This window comes from Aspergillus udagawae (genome assembly GCF_001078395.1).
Source record: "Aspergillus udagawae IFM 46973 DNA, scaffold_1, whole genome shotgun sequence".
Classification (NCBI taxonomy): domain Eukaryota; kingdom Fungi; phylum Ascomycota; class Eurotiomycetes; order Eurotiales; family Aspergillaceae; genus Aspergillus; species Aspergillus udagawae.
The window spans coordinates 1,875,917-1,891,127 of record NW_025091264.1 but is presented as its reverse complement, the minus strand read 5'-3'; the positions used below and the strand labels follow the sequence as shown (position 1 = coordinate 1,891,127).

General features: G+C 49.1%; 4 protein-coding genes across 4 annotated transcripts in view; 3 read left to right on the top strand and 1 right to left on the bottom strand.

Moving 5' to 3' along the window:
• Positions 1–651, top strand: part of Aud_000627 (cell wall mannoprotein 1 family protein) — a gene marked incomplete at both ends in the record, with an annotated part of 1,717 nt that extends 1,066 nt beyond the window's left edge. The window contains one exon of the mRNA XM_043286134.1: positions 25–651. Coding sequence (XP_043142069.1) covers positions 25–651 — 627 coding nt within the window. The remainder of the gene's footprint in view (positions 1–24) is intronic.
• Positions 652–1,618: 967 nt separating this feature from the next.
• Aud_000626 (ankyrin repeat domain-containing protein) lies at positions 1,619–4,128 on the bottom strand (the record flags this gene model as incomplete). Its single annotated transcript, XM_043286133.1, has 4 exons — positions 1,619–2,540; positions 2,590–2,666; positions 2,711–3,678; positions 3,732–4,128. 4 exons carry the CDS (start codon positions 4,126–4,128, stop codon positions 1,619–1,621), a joined length of 2,364 nt encoding a protein of 787 aa, XP_043142068.1.
• A 205-nt stretch (positions 4,129–4,333) lies between these two features.
• Aud_000625 (uncharacterized protein) lies at positions 4,334–4,858 on the top strand (the record flags this gene model as incomplete). The annotated part of the gene is made up of 1 exon (XM_043286132.1): positions 4,334–4,858. The coding sequence occupies one exon, from the start codon at positions 4,334–4,336 to the stop codon at positions 4,856–4,858; it is 525 nt and encodes a 174-aa protein (XP_043142067.1).
• A 9,679-nt stretch (positions 4,859–14,537) lies between these two features.
• Positions 14,538–14,965, top strand: Aud_000624 (uncharacterized protein; the record flags this gene model as incomplete). The annotated part of the gene is made up of 2 exons (XM_043286131.1): positions 14,538–14,563; positions 14,626–14,965. The coding sequence occupies 2 exons, from the start codon at positions 14,538–14,540 to the stop codon at positions 14,963–14,965; spliced, it is 366 nt and encodes a 121-aa protein (XP_043142066.1).
• Positions 14,966–15,211: the final 246 nt, after the last annotated feature.

The following is a 15,211-nucleotide window of genomic DNA, read 5'->3' as shown; positions in this document are numbered from 1 at the left end:
GAGACTACTACTACTACCACAAAGACTACCCCTACGACCACCTCCACTCCTTGCGACACTACCACTACCACAAAGACGACCCCTACGACCACCTCCACTCCATGTGAGACTACTACTACCACAAAGACTACCCCAACGACCACCTCCACTCCATGCGAAACTACCACCAAATCTACCCCTCCTCCTACTGGATCCACCACTCCCTGCGAGACCACGACCACTGCCACCCCGACAGAGACTACTACTCCATGTGAAACTACCACTACGCCCACTACACCTCCTGCCAAACCTACCACTACCACTACCACTCTGTGCGAGACTACCACGGTTGTCCCCGTTCCCCCAGGGACAAAGACCTCCACCTCCACTACCAGCCAGACCAAGACCTCCACCAACTCGGTCACCGTCACCGCTACCGGGACTACCAGCATCCCTAACCCACCAGGCCCGACCACCTTGACCACCGCCCCTGCCCCGTGCACGACTTGCGGTGGCAAGAAGACCACTCCGCCCGTTGTGGCTCCTCAGCCCACTTCCTCCAGCCCTACGACTGTCGCTCCTCCTGGAGGACTCGCCACCGGTGCAGCCAGCAAGCTGGGCTCGTCTGTTGGCAAGGCCTTGGCTATTTGTGCAATTGCACTGTTGCTGTAAATGATCTAGGCCATGGACATGTGATGGACAGGACAGGAGGATGATAAATGAAAGGAAAGGATATTAATGTCTACTTATAATTTGATTCTAGGAGGGGGAATGTTCATATGAGCTTGGGTTTGAGCTTGGTGATATGATTGTATCTATTTATCGATTCAGTCAGATAGTAGCTAGTTACATATTCGATTCAATTCAGGAATTCTTTCCCAGAAGTCTGAAATCCCGACACTGACTGCATGCCACATACATCATCCGGAATGCACGCCAAAGCCTAAACAACACCCCCTTGTTCGACGCGCAGGTATAAACACCCTATACCAACTAGACCTTCAGCACACAAGCACAACTTTACTTGTACTCTAATTATTTGCCGGAACCCAACAGCGAAACCAAAATGTACTTCATGACCCTTACCCTGACTGCCCTGCTCACGCTCACCGCAGCAAAGAACCCAATGCCAATTGTACGCGTACCCCCTCTCCCAGTCTCCGTGCCAGGGAACTAAGTGTACCTTCACTTTCAGGTCATAATGCAATCGCAAAAAGGGCTCTCGGTCCTTAGCGGGTTACCAGGGAATTGTATCACGTATTCCGTGGGTGGGTGCGTCTACACAACCCATGCCGCATACACATGACAAAAAGTGCTACTGCTGAAGCTAATGAGGCGTAGACCTTTGAAAGAGGTGCAAATTAACATGCCTTGTCGGTTTTACGAGTGAGTGCTTCCTCCTGTGGGATTGTTGTATGCGTGCTGTGCTGATGCGGGTTGCGTGCAGTGAGATGAACTGTGCCGGGAATGGGACGGATTATTCGCCTGAAGCTGAGATTCCTGCGGGGGCTGTGGTGGAGACTGGGAGTGTGCGTTGTGGGGAGGAGTAGCAGTCTGTTGGGTTGTTCTTTAGCTGAAATGGATGAGTAGTAGAGTTGAAAGGCCTGGATATGCTGAATATCTGCATTCTTACATCCGTCTAATCAAGGCTGTTCATCATGAATCTCGTTCTCAGTCCCTGGAAGACCATCCACGCGTCCCATTTCCTCCGCTTGATGTCCTCCGCTTCGCAGACCAGGCCACAGTCGGCACAGCACGGCGGAACACTCCATGGGAAGAACCCGTTCCAGCATAGGAAGATGTGTTCGGTGTCCGAGCAAGTACCTGAGCTCGTGCTCTCCTGACTCCCGTCCTCGTCTTCACTTCCGCTGCAGGACTCCCAGTCAGAATCTGCGGATGTAGAGCCTTGCACCAGCCGGGCGACTTCGGAGACCCCCTCCGTTGCCAAAACATCCTTCATGGACAGCCCAACCCTCTCGACAGCTAAGCACCACTGGAACCAAACCCGTGGAGAACTCAGCGCAAAATCCGACGGACTGTGTCCGTACCCATCTTGCAGGTTCGGATCGCACCCCGCCTGCAGCAGGATGCCGAGCCTTGTCTCCAACGAATCCCCCTCCAACTGGCCGTGGACGGATTCGGGCCCGGAAAACGCCATCGCCAGATGCAGCGCGCCCTCGCCAAGGTGAGACGTTGCGTGCGGGTTCGCGCCCCACTGGAGAAGCTCCCGAAGCACCACGACCCCATGCCATCGTGGAATGCAGGCGTTGTACAGGAGTGGAGTGAGGCCGTCGGCATTCTCGTGCTCGATGTCACAGCCACTGCCGACTAGTAAATTGATTAAGGCGACGATCTCGTCCTCGTTGATGAGCTCGGAGCCGGGGAGGGTATGGCTGACGGTGAAATGGAGGGGGCTGCCGCCGAGAGCGACGGAGTTGATGTCGCAACCGGCGGAGATGAATAGACGGAGGATTCGGTAAAGGGTTGACTTGTGAATGGTATAGTTTGTTGCTCGGTACCAGAAGGCATTTCGTACGTCGTAGATCGCGTTTGCTCCGTCACTAGTCTTGTCAGATGCTGCTCCGGTTCGTGGACGCAGAATGGACCTACCTGCGGCAATGGTTGGGATCCGCTCCTTCATTAAGGAGGAGGTCACATATCTCGAAGCGGAGGTGTCGTGCAGCGAACTAACCGGTCAGATTGGACGACTCTGGAAAATTGGAAAACCTACAGATAAAAGGCTCTCATTTTCCGTATTTCGCACGGTGGGCGAAAATTCCCTGCTCTTCAAGAGTAACCGCAAAGAGCGTATGTCATTCGCCTCGACACATGTAAATATAGGTGATGTCGTCTCGACGATCGCGTAGGACGAGACATGCCGGGTGATTGTGGGCTTGCTCAACCCGTCATGAAGCCTCGAAAGCGAAACAAGAAGTCCATCTTCGGCCACCTGTGGATTGGGCGCCAGGAGAAGAAGAATGTCGGATGCACGGGCAGATTTCGAGTCAGCGTCTTTGGTCCACTGGACCCGAATGGAGACTTTGCCCGCGGGAGAATCTTGAAGCACAATCTGCGATGATACGATCTGTTGAGTCGGTTGTGATCTATTTCTTCCTTTGTTAAGGGAACTGCCTGCGAAATGTCGTCTACAATCACGGGTGACATTGTCACTTTGCTGGGAACTCATCTTGATGACGGCCGCGGCTTTCTCGTGGCTACTCGCAAGCAGACTCTCCAGCTCAGTTCGAACCCACTGCACATCAATGTTGGAAAGCTTCTCATGTCCCGGTTGCGGAGACGTCAACAACTGCAATGCTTCTCGGATCCTGGATTGGAGTAACATCAGAGGCAGAGCAGCGCGTTTGACATCTTCGAAGTTGTCCCAGCTGTCCATAGAGACGTCTGTCTTGTCATCTTGTTTTTCGATGCGTATCTTCATAGCTGTAAGCTGTGCCATGAGCGAGTCGATAGCCTCGAGAGAATGGGAAAACCCAGAAGGAGGTTGACTCTTCTCTGACCAAGCCGGAGGCCTGTCATCGACATTCAAGGGAGGGGGTATTTGACTACTCTCTTTGATAATTGACACAGCATCATGAATACTATCCAATCGATTGTGAACAGCAAGGTCATTGAAACTGGCCACCGTCAGCCTTAGATGCAAGCTTTGCAGGTTGATAGACCATCCTACCTTCCCAGTACCTGCAGATTCATGCTCAGCTGTCTCTTACATCTATCTAGATTCCGAAACGAACGCTCCAGCTTCCCTCCAAGCACCAATTTGACCCTTCCGCCCACCATCTTCAGCTTCTGCCTCGTACGACTGGACACAACATCGAGGTTCTTGGCCACAATGGCCGCAATATTATCATACTCTTTCTCCAGAGATTGGAGCGTCGAGTAGATATGCATAACCGGTGAGGTTTTCTGCAAGCTCATTGACGGCAGTCTTTCCTGGTACTCATCACAGTAGCGATGGACATTTTCCAGTAGGAATTCCACCTCGTGCATCTCCACCTGCAGCTGTTGGATTTCTGCGGGGACATTCTTCACGGCCGCAATGAGCTGGTATGTTTCCTTGCCGATGCGACATATTGTGTCGATGAGGCCGATGACAGCAGCGAGGTTTGCTGTGAGTGATAAAGGGTCCATGGATCCATGGGCTTTTGTGAAGTTGCAGTTTCATGTTGAGGATGGGTGGTGTGGGGTACGAGCTGAAGACCAACGAGGCTGAGCATGAGCGAGGCTGAGTCTTCGTAATCGTTGGTATAAATATCACCCACTTTCCCACTTGAGAGCAAATCGACAAGATTTCATCTCACTACTTCGATTGGAGCATACATTGCAATCAAACGCGATGGATTCTTCCATCAAATCTCAAGGCTACAATCGCTATGCTGTAGACTTCCTCTCAGCAGTGAACGGCCCCTCATCTCCGAATTACTCACATCCTCCGCCCCAGTACACTCCTCGCGATTCGTATCCCATTCCGCAGTCACTTCAGACCGCCAAGCAGAGCGAATACTATTCCAACCGACCGATGGCCACACAGGAGTCGGCGAATTCAATTCGGCAGGATGAGTACCATCACTACCGAACCAATCCCAACTTTTATCACAACCGTGATCCGCCTCTGGCAGCGGACCGAAATGCATCAATAGCAACGCAGAACGAGCACCACTGCTACAAAAACCAGCCCGAGTTTTATCACCATCGACGTGACGGTTTAAATAATGCTTCGACAGCACCTCAGGGCATACCGATGGGGATGCAAATAGCTACGGCCACTGAGAATAAACTAGGCCAAGTGGCACAGCAACGAGGCTTCTACTATGCCCGGCCACCTCTTCCAGGGAATGGCCAATTTGTCTCACCTGTATGACAAATCTAAAATCGGCGGTTTATATAACTGACGCGAATACCAGCCGGTTTCGCAGCAAGCAGCCACGGCTTCGATGCGGGATGCTTATTACCATCGCCGGGAGCAGGGGAATTTACGAAAGTAATGACGGTACATAAGGTTGTCTCTGATTGATCTGTTTATAAAAAAAAAAAAAAAAAAAAAAAAAAAAAAAAAAAGGGTATCTGGTATACCTTAATGAGCAATGGCAATATCTATCTGAAGTCTAATGACGGGAAACCGAGCTCTGGACCACGCAAGCTGTACAGACAAGGGAAGTTATCAGGGAAAGCATGCAGTGCCACCCGCAGCGAGTTATAATATCGACAACGGCCTTGTTCAGCTGCTTCATGATCACCCACACTTTAGCTCGCTGCGTCTTGCTTCTGACGATATGCATCACGCCGTCCGGACATGAGCAAGGCACGAACTTTCCGTAACTGCAGCCGCAGTAACACCTGATTAGATAGACCTGCTCCTCATACGAGCAGCGAGTCTGAGATTCATGCAAGAAGATATCAATGTTCCTGGTGCATGGCTGCCGAAAACTCCAGTATGCAGATCCACGTCTCTTAGAGACTTTTTGCTTTGCGACTAGCGATTCCCCCTACAGCCAAACGCTGTGAAGAAGGCAAATTCGGGGCGAAACGCACTCGAACTTCCAACGTATGCTTGCAGGTGACGACGAGTATGGAGTTGGCTGCCAGAAGCAGTTGGCCGTTGGGTCATTCGAGAGGTTTCGAATACGGCGCAATGCTCCACTTCAGAGCTGCACTATCTGATTAAGGGTGAGCGAGGTAAAGCTGAACTTGTCATCGTCGAGCTGCTGCATGATGTGCCAGTGGTATGAGTGCAGAGGCATCCCAGGCTATTATTGAGGACGAAGTCTCCATAGTATTAGTTGGACTTGATGCTAAGAAGTCGTAATTGGAAAATTCGGGTTGCCTCCTGCGCGGATGGATTGGTTGATGTATCAAGCAAGTCAAAATAAAGAAGCTCCAGTTCGTCGGACGGGACTTTGGTCTTAGTGAATCAATTGCGTGCTATGTATTGAAGCCACTTTTCAAGTGAGTGTCTCCGCAATCGAAAAGTACCGCTTATGCCATCAAGACACTGTAACCTGGGATCGACTGCCGCTGAAAACGCGTCCAATTGCTGGTTACAGCAAAGTTCCTCTAGGTCAACCGCCAATTTTGTCACCTCGCTGAAAGTTGCTGTATCTGTCATCTTCATCGCCATCGCCAATTAGAGCACTGTAAAGTAGAATACATACCTTCCTGTACCATTTCTCGCAGAGTATCAGACTTCAAAACGCCAGGTATCGGCAGGAAGAACAAGGTCCTTTCCAGATGACTTCGGCATATAACTTCCTCACTACTAGTTGCATCTGATGACGTCTTTGGTGATGTTATCATAACGCATCACAGTGTGCCTCTGACGATTTCTCCCATTTCTGGGGGGAAAGGCGAAGGTAACAGATCTGGACACGCATCGATCACAAGCCCCTTCGGAATCAGTGCGTCGAATGTATTATCCATGTCAACCGTAATATATCACTGGCAGGATGCGTAATAGATGGCGTGACTTTTCGTTTTGACTGTTTGTGCAGGCCGGTTGCTAGCCATGACCTGCCCTGCCCCATGTCGGGGTGATTTCGAGTGAATATATTGACTCTTGGTCAACTATGGAGGCTTGGTTTTGCCGAGTGATTAAGTTGAGTATATAGCGGATATTTAAATTGGGTTGGAGCGAGGCTGTTGATCCATCTGCTACGGACTCTACGCGAGGATTATACATCACCAGACCGGTCAAAGAGCTAAATAAACAGTCTCTATGCGTAAGAGCAAACGGGTTTAGTTTATGGGTAATGGTAAAGTCATGAGAAAGGCAGAGTTTTATCGGTACCTCATAGATGGAGGAGTTCTTATAACACAGTGAAAAGACATATATGTTAGAAGCTCTCAGTTTAGCCTATGGCAAGTGAAAATGTATCCTAACATTATATATAGTCCAGTCGCACTTTACGCGGCATCTAAAGCCTTATGATCTAGAGATATATCACAGCATGTCAATGACAGGATAAGCTATCTATGTAATATAGCCGACCTCTCATGAAAGATTATGCTCATTCTGAGTATGCTATGGTCAGCGCTGTTGTAGCGAGGTCACATAGAACCCATTGGTGAAAGCCTTTGGCCTATTCTGAACTACATATGATTTACGCCTCGATGACTACCTTATTGAGCACTGTACCCCATATCATGGCATCTCTGTATCTATGAAAAGACTATAAATGATAGTCGATATATTTTGGATTCATCAGCCAGCTGGCAAACTTGCGCGCTGCTGTAGCCCTAAAATTTAGACGACATCTCGGTGATAGATGGTCCTTTTACCCGACGACTTCTCAGTAAAGGCTGGTCGCCATCACCAGTTCGGTCGTAGTGGAGCTGCGGTGTTTCTCTGGCATCGCCCCACAGCATGATCAACGTCCTCGACTGTGTGGCAAGTTTGCCATGGTAAGTAAACATCCCCAACTAACAGCTCATTTTGCGGGGGGAACGCCAAGCACGGCTGGGGAAACCGCTGTCTTCTGTGCTTTTCCAAAAACTCAAGGTGCGAGAAGTGACTGATTATATCAGCATACTGCATGGTTCTATAGACAATAGTGAATGGGACAGAGACTCGCGGCGGGTGAAACTATGAAGCGGAGCCTGACGGTGTGAAGAGAGTTTGTAAGAAGAGCGTCAGCGCTTTGTAATTGTTCTCTAGTGGTCATCTTGGACCCGCAGACGAGACAGACCAAAGCTTAAATGATGCTAAACAGCTAAGAACTCAATAGCATTAATGCCTCATATCCGGTGAAACTAGAGACACAGGAAAAGTATCAAGGCGCATGCAGGCAGTAACGCAAGCCTGATACACAAGCACGTATGGGTACACGTGAGAAGATCGCTGTCTTGGATGTCGTTATCCGATATAAGACAAGATCAGCAGATGCCTCTGCAAGCTATACTTTGATACGCGGAGAATCTTGGACAACGGCAGTGGGCAGGCTACAGCTGCCGTCCTGAGCCGAGGAGTTTCTGCCTCTCGTACGGAGTATCTAGTAGACAGTTGATTTTCTCGCTCCAGAATCATAATGACCAATATCGAGTGATACTTCGGGCTTTCAGCTGTGCAAATCATCTCGAAAGCTAGTGCTGCGCTGATCGTCCCATATCTCTTCTGTTCTGTGTACTTCTAATCTTCCTCTAGTCTTAGCCAGGATATCACTGCCCCAGTACTACGCAGCGCGCATGCACTAGACGCACGTCTGTGGAAAGATCGGTAAGAATTCGGCCAATGTTGCCTCCCAGACTGGTACTAGGCAGACAGACTAGGCAGACAAAAGGTCTCAGACTCTCAGTACTATAATGCGAAGACTATGAATATAGCACGCGTGTCTCTACTACTTAGAGTCTGTATGATTATTGGTCCCCTGATAGTCAATTATAGATGTGTGAAGCCGATCGATATTCGATATATCCCCCGTCGTATTCTCGGATTCACGTATTCGTAACTGCCTGTAGAGAAGAAATTATACTCTGCTCCTCTCCTCTCAGTTACCGTAGTACCGTAACCATCCACAAGATGTATAGCCAGAGACCTCGATTTGAATGGTTAACTCATTTTCCCAACTTTCAAAGCAACTGCGGCAGGAAGGGCAGGGTTCAAAAGAGGAATCAGGAAGATACTTGGCTGCGGATATGTAAAGGTTGCTACGAGGAGTGGTGGTCCTCGATGGATCCTTAGCATGGATAATACGCTGGATCTACGGAGTAGTCAAGGTTCGCCCCGGAAATTCATCGCCGTCGTTGTGGTTCTCTGTGTATGTGTCCTATTGAACGAATGGAACAAAGACATTCAGCGGACCCCCCTATCTTAGCTGGTGAGAGCTGAGAAGAAGGCGAAATGGCCGCTGTCCTATCTGATAGGCCGGGATAATGGAACAATGGTAGGCCGGGCTTGCGCAAGCCAGCGTCTTAAGGTTTCACCAAGACTCATGGCGTCTTGAAGGAGGAACGTGGACCTGCAAGGATACAAGGCTGATAAGGATTTGTTTGTTTATACTCTGTACGCAATGTGAATGGACGAATGGCCAGGTTGCAGAAACCATATGCATCCTGCAATATCAGATACCCATGATCAGCACCCAGTTTTCTGGCTGCTTACGTAGAATGCTAGACAGCTGTAGGTCTAGAACGTTAGATGACAATGCAGGGCTGCACGGATGGCGGGAGATCTGGACTCCGTCTCTCTTCAGGAAAACGCATGCATCTGTTGTGCAGGTTGTTGTTTATCTTGACTCCGCAGGTATTAGTAAAACAGACTCATCTGTCCTGCAATTCCTGCAGCCTAGGCACCTACTTTTAGTCATCTCTCCCCCGTAGATAGTCACCACAGTCGTTTTCTGTCCTCTGCAGGCTTCGGTCCTCAGCTGAAGACTTCAGCCGCAGGGTACTATCCTAGTGAATCTCGCGGTTGAGGAGAACGTTTGTCCCTAGGGCTTTGTTCCACACGTCTCGGCCTATCAATTTATTCTATGGGGGAAGCACAGCCTCATCAATTTTAACTTAAACCTTTGTTTTCCAGGCTTTGCTTTAGTGTGGTCAAGTTCCAGACGCCGACAGACTGGGATAGTTGGCACCAGGATCAGGAGAGTTCTCAATGTCTAGTAAGCGAACCTATGGATCCACATATCGACATCAGGCAGAGAATATCAATTACAAAATAAAGAGGTCCTTGATATGGAAAGTTTGACACTAGTTTAGTTGGATAAAAGATGTTGGCTAAGAGTGGTTGGGCTTGTATGCACGGAAGAGGTCATCATTCCGCATTCCGGACGACTATGCGCCATGAGGTCATCTGAATAAAACGTGTTTTAGAGTTCGCTTTGCTTAATGCGCAATGCTACGAGTCTGGACTCTTGAAGCCTCCACTCTTATCGTTGGGATCCGCCGGCTAAAAAGGGGACCAGTATTCAGGCACGATTCCATTCGGACCATTCTCGGCCCAACCATGGATTCACTTGTAGCATTTGCAATGTTACTTTTGACCGATGGATGATGATTCGTCGCCTCGCTCTTGCCAATTCAACTACGGACGTTAATCCGGCGATTCCAAGACTACAGTTGCTTCGCAACATGGGCTAGCCTGAGACTGTGTCCCAGACGGGTAGGTACATATTCAGCAAGATGGTGAAACGCTCTCTGGATGCACCATCAGACCATGTGGCAGTGCAGATCGGGCGACCAGAATTCGGCCGTGAAGATAGGTAAGCTAAATACATTGTCCATCCGCAACCCCCCGTTTAATTAAATTTTTAACATTGGGCAGACTGCTGACGATCGTCTCCTGCTGATCAGTCCTTGGCCAAATGAGGCAGTGTGATACCTTATGCCTGCGGTAGCTGGTCAGTGATTATGAAATCAGAATAACAATATTTACTATCCGGCTCATCTGAATCTGGCTGTGATTGAACCATTGCTGTGCGTTCGACTCGAGAGGATAACGACTCTTTGACCCAGTAATGGTTCATCTCTGGAAACATACTCGAACAAACCCAAAACCAGAGTCCAGACAGGCACTCAGGATCGATAAAAGTGTGACGGCATGTGGAGGTCCAGTCGATCGCCTGATCCTGAATCCTCAGTAGCGACGGGACGGAGTCTTGAACAGAGTTCCCCTGCCAGCCGTGTCTTAAAGGCAAAGCTGCTGATTGGTATTTGAAAGCCATGGCTGTACAAACTTCCGCTAGTCTTGAAAAAAGTCTGGAAGCGATTCTGGAGCAACCCGCGGGTCCCTTTGACCACAGTACGCAGTAGTCCACAGGCATTGGCGACGCAAGACTGGAATTCTATTCCATGGTGCATGAGCCAATCATGTCGTATTCTCGGATGGGCTCCGCCGAAGCCCCCGTTTCTGTCTCCATTGAAGATGCGGACGAACCAGGTCCGTTGCGGGGGGGTGACGGAAGCCCGGAGCAGATTGGCAGACGTGTGGCCATTTTTCCTCCCCCTTAGACTTTCTGCAGCCCGTATTTTTACTGAGAATCGTTAGCAAGCTTTTTATGATTTCCGGTTTGGGCATTCACATATCCCGACGTTAAGGGTCGCATGATTGCTAGTCGGACTAACTTCGGACGAAGCCAATAGCTAGCCATGTGCCGACACCAAAACTTTCCACGATTCGAGACCTCCCACTGCTTGGTAATCGAATAATGCACACCTGAGACTTCTGACCCTTGACCTGGTGAGTGGGCAGATACTGTCCCACGGCCTCCACTGCCAGAGCAGAAACACAGGTAATATCTGCTCTGCTCATCTTATTCCATAAAGGGGTAATAGTCTAGGGAGTTGTGATTGGACTCGGGATCTGAGCCTGGCCTGACCCTTGACTGGTTCCGGGAGCGATTCGCTAATTTCTCGGAGCGAGGACCGTTCCCCGCCCAAGGCGCTTCCTTCGACATTTTCCGCCAGTACTTCGATGTTGGTCGTGGTGGATAGGACATGCCAAAACCATAAAGCACTCCAATAATTCCATGGAATGATCATGGCAATATTCGCTTAGAGCATTGCCCCAGCAAAGGGCCCTTTAGATTTGCACCGGAATTTCCAAGAACGGGCTTAGCCCCAATAGGAAAATTTAGGTAATATCTTACCTTATACTTAATCAGTAGCAAGGGGTACCTTTGCAATCCACCTGTCGTCATCATCGTCATCACCATCATCGCCGGTATCGAGCGGTCTATGAGTGCGCAGTACTCCGTATGATTCAAGATACACCGTGGTATGAGTATGAGTATGAGCACCATATCGATAACTATTGTGATCCTTAGAATATGTAACCCTAAATAAAAGGTCTTCCAGTGATAGGGCGCTCAGGGAACTGGGGGAAGGTTACCGAAAGACAGCTAGTAAGCCACTTTCTCTGTTTGACAATAAGTTGAACGCCGTTTTTCCCGGAGAAATCGAATCTGAAAGGATAATTAAGAACAAGGCAGGAAAGTAAATAACACACCTGGAACCGTTTTCTTGAATCATTGTGTATCCCCACGGCAAAATAACTCGGTGGCTGGCTACAGCTGACTTTGTGGGGGCCAAAATTCTCTGCATATGGCAGCATTTAAAGATTGGAAAAGAAAAAAAGAAATTAAACACCGAAATTGGCATGTTAATATAGCCGTCTGAAAACAAGGAGACATAATCGTCGTCTAACAAGTTGGATACTATATTAGCATGGAATCTCTCGGTATGGATGCCATTCCAGGCGCTCTTCGAACGAAATGGATTGGACGGGCTCTCCCAGTAGTCAGGCAATAACGAGCCTGGTCTTATCGCCATGTGGTTTGGATCGTCAATACCCTGTAAGATTAATCTATTTAGTCACGAATAGTCGAAACCACCCGCTAGCCATCCTCGTGGCTGACCCATTTCGACAAGTAGAATCGCACCACTACCAGCTTGGTCCCATAAGTTACCCTGTCTGTATTTGGCTCGAAGAAACAGAGATGCAGCGAGTTCATCCTGGCCCCCAAAATCAACCATCAGGAACCAATCGCAGTCGTTAAAAAGTGGAAAAGTTGTGGGAATCACTCAATGGGAATGAATTTGAACACCATTCAAATCGTGGCGCTCGTTAGCCTCTGGGGCTGAAATTATTCCCTATTCCTTCCGGAATAAAAGCGCTTACTCCTGGTTCATGTCTTTCCAGGAGCTTGTTTCACTTCAACGGTTGAGAAGCTGTCTGTAGCTGTCTGCACGCCCGATGTACACCCGATGTCGTCGTAGGAGTAGTTGTGGGTCTCTCGCGGCGTTCCGACTCTGTCAAGTAAACAGAGGCTGAGGGCAACGACGTTAGTCCAGGCTTTGAGCAGATCATCGCGACGAGGATCTGCTCGGTGCATAGAAAGAGCCGATCAGCATCATACTTAGCAATATTCAGTCTTTGGTTGAGAAGCGGACCCGCATCACCGTTAACAGGTGTATAATCGAATAGAAAGAAAATAGAGGATTAAGTAAAGGACAGGCGCCGTGCTATGCAGACCGACTACTCAGACAATGCTATTGACCACCAGAGACAAACTGGGTTACTATAGGAATAGCAAGAAACCAGTCAAGAGAGTACGGACGTTGTTGGTTGAGCTGTCTGGGCAGAAGAGCGCATGACAAAAGCCGTGGCAGTGAACCCGGGATGCTTACTTTGCACTGGAAGGGCAGTGATTAGACTACGTACTAGATGGATACCGGAGTAGTAATGATTCTAGCACTAAGATTGAGGATTCAATCTGGTCAGAAGCAGAGTCTCCATCCTCCCGTCAAGGTCCCCCGGTTCCATTTGCGCTTATTTCCATATCTGTTGAACATACATTTAATCCACATCCCCCAGGGCTCCTAACTACATACTTCCTTTCTCTAACTTCCATGCCTTGAGCAGCATAAGCTTGTGAACATTACCGGAACCACTTCACCAGCTTATTATTTTCAGTGTTTATATGTACCTGCAACTCTTGCTGACCTGAGACTCACCGTACGCTCCGACTTCGGTTTATTTACCTTCGTCCCTGTTGTTTGATCCACACTCTATATTTCCACAGTTTCACCGCGCTAGTTTTCCTGTCAACTTGCTTCTCTTCTTTTCAAACCCTCTGGGTCGGCTACAATCACGGTGCACTCTTTCTTGGTATCTGAAAAGAAGGACTTCGTATACAGTCCCCTCACCAGAAGCGCTTATCAACACGACAGTCATACAGCGGCTCCTCGGCAATACGAACGTGCAAGCCTCTCTCACTCCAAGCCACGATTAGGCGATTGATTACCCATCGCTTTTCAAGTTGCCTTTGCCGCACTGTGTCATACACCGACGACGCCAGTCTCCCAACTCTCAAAGTTCCTCTTCGGGTTCATTCAGCCTTTCAGTCTTGCAGTACTTGCTGTCTATCCAGCTAAACTTGCTGTCAAATTGTCTCTGATTGCTGGGAAGTCAGGCTCCACCTTCCAAGCAAGGAGAACAGTTCAAGGCTGGTTTTACTATCAGCCTATTGTTAAGAATCATCTTGGAAAGAGCCCCGGCCTACTGTCTCTCGCCTGGTGCAGTTCAGGCTTAATCCAAGTATGGCACACAACACGCAGAGTACGCCCCGTCCCGGGCCATCCGTTTCGTATCTTACAAATCTCACTCATGACAGGTTATGGCTGGCACAATCGGTCATCACACCCGTTGCAATCACCTTCAATAGGCGTTGATCAGCAACTATACGCGCCTCCGCCGACGCTTCCGCCTGGTGGTTTTGCAGTCGGCTACAATCCCCAACAGAGCTCGCAAAGCCACTATCACCCAGCTTCCTCTTCACAGTATCTCTCACAGCCAAATCTTCCACATGATCGACACTGGCCTAGAAGGCAAGCTGACCCTATGTATCCGTGTCAGGCTAGGCATGGATCGCTAACCATGCTCATAGTTCTGCTCCACCAAACACCTTTCCTTCGCTTCCGGGGAGCCCTCCAGCGCTTCCAGATCATGCATATGCTTCATCGTACGCTTCTCTGACGGATTGCAAGTAGTGGAATGGTTTACTGACTTTTTTAGTCCTCCATACATGCTCCAGCAATCAAATTACATGCTGAGCCAAAGTCCCTTACTTCCGTAAGTATCCCTCAACATCAGCTCTCAACTGGCCGTCAGCTGACTGAGCTATCTTATTGCAGGCCACATCCGAACCCAATGTCAGTCAGTCCTCCAGCGCACATTGTGGCGCCCGCAGAGTCGTTATATTCGTCCCCCGAATCCGTCCCTGCATCCTCAGACGTGGATCGCCAAGTACGAGTAATCAGCTCACGGCCAAAGCCACAGTGTTGGGACCATGGGTGCAATGGTCGTGAGTTCTCGACCTTCAGCAATCTACTCCGTCATCAAAGAGAGAAATCGGGTGTGGTTGCAAAGGCAGAATGCCCGAGCTGTGGTGCCGTTTTCACTCGCACAACAGCCCGCAATATCCACGTCGCTCAGGGAAAGTGCAAAAGTGGAAGAGAGTCATCGACAGATTGATCTTTCATAGCCCAGCGTTTAGTACCTCTTTATTTTTATAATACCAAGCCAAGGTCACAGCCGACCGCATCGTGACCTCAGAATCTAGTCCTCCCAATGCATGGAAGATCAGACGACTGCAGGCACTCAAAGTTCTTCTTTTGCATTACATTACGCCAGATAACTCCTGAAATCAGACACAGGAAGCGTGAAAGCTCATGATTATCATTCATCAATCTGGATTTTGGGAAATTTTCATTTGGGAAT